Source organism: Carassius gibelio, chromosome B5 (assembly GCF_023724105.1).
Source record: "Carassius gibelio isolate Cgi1373 ecotype wild population from Czech Republic chromosome B5, carGib1.2-hapl.c, whole genome shotgun sequence".
Classification (NCBI taxonomy): Eukaryota; Metazoa; Chordata; class Actinopteri; order Cypriniformes; family Cyprinidae; genus Carassius; species Carassius gibelio.
The window spans coordinates 6,558,406-6,563,405 of NC_068400.1; the positions used below are offsets into that span (position 1 = coordinate 6,558,406).

Genomic DNA, 5,000 nt, shown 5'->3' on the forward strand with positions numbered 1-5,000 from the left:
ATTTGCCTATCGCAACAATAGGTCAACTGAGGACGCCATCTCAACGGCACTTCACTCTGCCCTCACCCACCTGGACAGTCAGAACACACATGTGAGAATGCTGTTCATAGACTTCAGTTCTGCATTTAATACGGTAATCCCCTCCAAGCTGATCTCCAAGCTCAGCCATCTTGGAATCAGCACACCCATCTGCAACTGGATTCTAGATTTTCTGACTAACAGACCTCAGTCTGTTAAGTTAGATAACCTCTCCTCCATCATCACCCTGAACACTGGAGTACCACAGGGCTGCGTGCTGAGCCCTCTCCTGTACTCCCTATTCACCCATGACTGTGTTCCTGTTTATGGCTCCAACACCATAATCAAATTCGCAGATGACACCACGGTGGTAGGTCTGATCAAGGATGACGACGAGTCTGCCTACAGGGATGAGGTGCAGCACCTGGTTGAGTGGTGTGCCACCAACAACCTGGAACTAAACACCCAGAAGACAAAGGAGATCATTGTGGACTTCAGACGGACTAGGAGTCATGCACACACACCCATCTACATCAACGGAGCTGTAGTGGAGCGTGTGTCAAGTTTCAAGTTCCTTGGCATCCACATCTCAGATGACCTCACCTGGTCCCTAAACACCTCCACCCTGGTCAAAAAGGCACAGCAGCGCCTTTACTTCTTACGGAGCCTTAAAAAAGTTAACCTCAGTCCTAGGATCCTTTCTGAATTCTACCGCTGTACCATTGAGAGCATACTCACAAACTGCATCTCAGTGTGGTACAGCAATATCTCTGCATCTGACCGCAAAGCACTCCAGCGGGTGGTGAAAACTGCTCAACGGATCACTGGCACCCAGTTAACATCCATCGAGAACATTTATCAGAAGCGCTGTCTGGGCAGGGCCAGAAACATCATCAAGGATGCCTCTCACCCTAACCATGGACTCTTCACCCTCCTTCCATCCGGCAGGCGTTACAGGAGCGTACACTCTCTAGTAGACTCAGGAAGAGCTTCTTTCCTGAGGCTGTGACACTCCTGAACGCCGCACCACCAATCTAACCTGCACCTGCTCTTTTACTGCACTGGTCACAGTACTTTACATACATGTATTGCACTACTCATATTTTGCACAGACTGCACATGGTTAAATCCATTACACTATAAACTGTCTAAAGTTGTTACTGTACAAGCACAGTAAACTATTCTACAAGAAATATAACTGCACTACTGTTATTTTGCATATAATTGTTCAACAATACTTTGCACACTCATTCAACTGTATTTATTATTACTGTTCTCAAGTTCCTGCCATTCATAATGTGTATATATAATCCTTCTTTGCTCTGTTCATAATGTACATACAATCCCTACATTACATTCATATTTATATTCTGTATATACTCTGAACAATATTGTATATATCAACTCCACAGTACATTCTGTATATCATAAGCTTTACTTACTCTGCACTTTTATGTATATAAAACACTATATTCTTGCACTTCTGGTTAGATGCTAACTGCATTTCATTAGCTCTGTACTTGTACTCTGCATAATGACAATAAAGTTGAATCTAATCTAATCTAATCTAATAGATAATATTCTGGCATTTAAATACATCACAAATAAGAAAACATTTGGATGTGTGTCAAATGAGAGATCTAATGTAGGTTTAAGTTGTAGGTTTCCCTTTAGCCTAAACAATTCGTTTTGGCTTGTTGTTTACAGCCTATAGTTTTCATTTTTGTTCCTTTCTGAATACTGTTAAAATGAAAGGATTTGCTGTGGAGTGAGGGGAACTAAAATAGACTAGCTATATTAATAATTCATGTAAACATTTCAATTCTGAATCTAATAATAAAATGTGACGTGAATTAAATTAAAAAAAGAATAAAAGTTTATATGGGTAGCATATTTTAACTATGCAGCAGATGTTTTAAAATACTTTGATAAATTGCTGTAAAAAAAACAATTAAAAAACTATTAAATGACTTTTAAACTGTTTAACGGATTGTATTAATCTGTCATAATTATTGCGGTCTGTTAAAAGGGGATTCCTTAGTCGCTGCGAAGAGTTGACAGGTTTGTGTGTGTGCGCGTGTGTGTGTGTGTGTGCGTGTAAGTGATGTGTGTTGGTTAGTGTGCATCAATTAAAACAGCACATTCATTTAGAACAGTGATTAAACTGACTTGGAACAACTTGTGCATTAATCGGTTTTACTGCATTCCTGCCAGCCAATCATAATCCAGTATTCAAGCAGAATCAGTGTAAATAAGAGTGAGTTGGCTAGGTCCAGATCAATCAGCTGTGGTTGTGGGTGAGATGATGTACCTGTCGTGTTCTCGGCTGCGTCTGCGGTGTGTTCCTCCTCTGGACCTGCTGGGAGAAGCACAAGGTCAGTGTCCTGATCCACAGCTGTGAGGGATGCTGTGGCGCTCACTCGCTCACTCTCTAGGGCTCTGGGATCGTCTGCGGCGTCTGTCGTAGGACGTGCTGCGAGACCTGCGTCTGTCGCGGCTGCGTGAGCGTCTGTGCCGATCGTAGTCGTCGTATCGTGAGCTGCGTGGTGACTGCCGGTCCTTGGACTTCATCTGCCCCGGCGCTGACAAACACAAGAGAGCTCGTCACACTTGGGCCTGGGAAAATAAATCCATGCATCTCGAATCGAGAAATGATTCAGAGTTCTTCTGAATGCATGACGATTCTTTCTGGAGTCATTCTGAACTAGGTTGTGAACAGCAGATGGCGCTGCATGCTTTAGAAACAGCTGTACTCTGCTCGTTTCCAAATACTTACACACTTGAACCAAAAGTAATCATTCATTCAATTTGAAGTTTGAAGCGAATCACAAGGCTGTTCGCCGTAGGCTTTGTTTACATTAATCTCATCATAAAAGCATTCTGGGCCAGACTCAGACGAACACACAAGTGCTCTTCAGCTCTTCTTCATCAGTGCTCGAGTGTGCAGATAAAAACTAGAGCGCCATCTGCTGTTAACATAAGATCAGAATCCATTCCAGAAAGATGCAATCTGAAGATCTCAGAATCAATCCATGAATCGATTCTGCATCGATTAATCGTCACAGCCCTAGGAACAATCGCTCCCAAACACACAGCGTCCTCTCAGAGCGGGTCAGCACTCACTCTTACGGTCTCCCTGAGCGAACTGGATCTCGATCTGCCGTCCACACACCCACTTCCTGTCCAGATTGAGCAGAGCGTCCTCCGCATCCCGGACATCCTCGAACGTGCTGCGCTGTTAAGGGCTCCAACGGAGTGCGTTCCTCACACACACACACACTCACTCACTCGCTCACTCACACACACACACAAACACTCACTCGCTCGCTCACACACTCGCTCACACACTCATACTCACACACTCGCTCACTCACACACACACACACACACACACTCGCTCACTCACACACACACACTCGCTCACACACTCGCTCACACACTCACACTCACACACACACACTCGCTCACTCACACACACACTCGCTCACTCACACGCTCACTCACACACACACACTCGCTCACTCACTCACACACACACACTCGCTCACTCACACACACACACACACACACACACACTCGCTCACTCACTCACACACACACACACACACACTCGCTCACTCACTCACACACACACACACACACAGACACTCGCTCACACACACACACACACTCGAATAGGGCTGGGTGAAAAATAAAATACTAATCTCTTGATTTTAAATCCCAAGAATCGATTAGTCTGTAAACACTGATTTCACAGGCATCTGTCAAGTTTAAGATTTTGGGCTTTTTTCAGACTAGTGGGAAGAGAACATCTAAAAGACCCTGTTCAGAGTTTCTTTTATAGCACTTTATCCATATACAATACATTTCAATTACATCAATATTTTTAAAGGCTGTTTTCTCAAAATGAGTTTTTTCTCCAACACTGAGCCATAAATCTCCACGTCAGGAGCACTTACACACCAAACTTTACATTTTATTCCTCCTTGATTACCGTATTTTTCGGACTATAAGTCGCACCTGAGTTTAAGTCGCATCAGTCCAAAAATACGTCATGATGAGGAAAAAAACATAAATAAGTCGCACTGGACTATAAGTCACATTTATTAACCAAGAGAAAACATTACCGTCTCCAGCCGCCAGAGGGCGCTCTCTGTCTTCAGTGTAGACTACAGGAGAACTGAGCAGCATACAGCGCCCTCTGGCGGCTGGAGACGGTAATGTTTTCTCTTGGTTTATTTCTCTCGGTTCATGTCAAATTAATTTTGATAAGTCCCACCTGACTAGAAGTCGCAGGAACAACTAAACTATGAAAGAAAATTGTGACTTATAGGTATATAACGGTATATACATTTTATTCCCCCCCAAAAAATTTTGGAAATATATTGCTTTTTTGTCTGTTCTAAGTGTTGTCTGAATTATGGAATGACAGAAACAATTGACTAATTATGTCAAAAAAAAAAAAAAATTAAACAAGATTTCTGAAACTGACTACATCGAGTGTTCAGATTTTCATATGTATTTTCGAGTGCGTGTGTGTGTATATGTGTGTGTGAGATTGTGTTTGTATGTATGGGTGTGTGTGAGAGATTGTGTTTGTGTGTATGTGTGTGCGCGTGTGTGTGAGAGATTGTGTTTGTGTGTGCGCGTGTGTGTGCGTGGCTGCGTATGTGCATGTGTGTGAGAGAGATTGTGTTTGTGTGTATGTGTGTGCGCGTGTGTGTGTGAGAGATTGTGTTTGTGTGTATGTGTGTGAGAGATTGTGTTTGTGTGTATGTGTGTGCATGTGTGTGTGCGTGGCTGCGTATGTGCGTGTGTGTGAGAGAGATTGTGTTTGTGTGTATGTGTGCGCGTGTGTGTGTGAGAGATTGTGTATGTGTGCGCATGTGTGTGCGCGTATGTGGCTGCGTATGTGTGTGTGTGTAATACAGAGAGCAGAGGAGAATGGTAAATGCGTGACCATGTAGAGACAGAAATGACAT

At 43.3% G+C, this 5,000-nt stretch overlaps 1 protein-coding gene across 2 annotated transcripts in view; it reads right to left on the minus strand.

Annotated features, from left to right (window-relative positions):
* Nucleotides 1-2,224: 2,224 nt before the first annotated feature.
* LOC127957735 (serine/arginine-rich splicing factor 10-like) overlaps nucleotides 2,225-5,000 on the minus strand; it is a 5,197-nt gene continuing 2,421 nt past the window's right edge. The window contains exons 3-5 of one of the 2 annotated variants that reach the window (XM_052556385.1): nucleotides 3,142-3,245; nucleotides 2,447-2,600; nucleotides 2,225-2,374 (exon numbers count right to left, since the gene is read on the minus strand). In XM_052556385.1, the coding sequence (XP_052412345.1) occupies nucleotides 2,296-2,374; nucleotides 2,447-2,600; nucleotides 3,142-3,245 (337 nt within the window). In that variant the 3' untranslated portion in view covers nucleotides 2,225-2,295. Of the gene's footprint in view, nucleotides 2,378-2,446; nucleotides 2,601-3,141; nucleotides 3,246-5,000 lie in introns of both variants that reach the window. The other variant, XM_052556384.1, reaches the window with a different exon arrangement.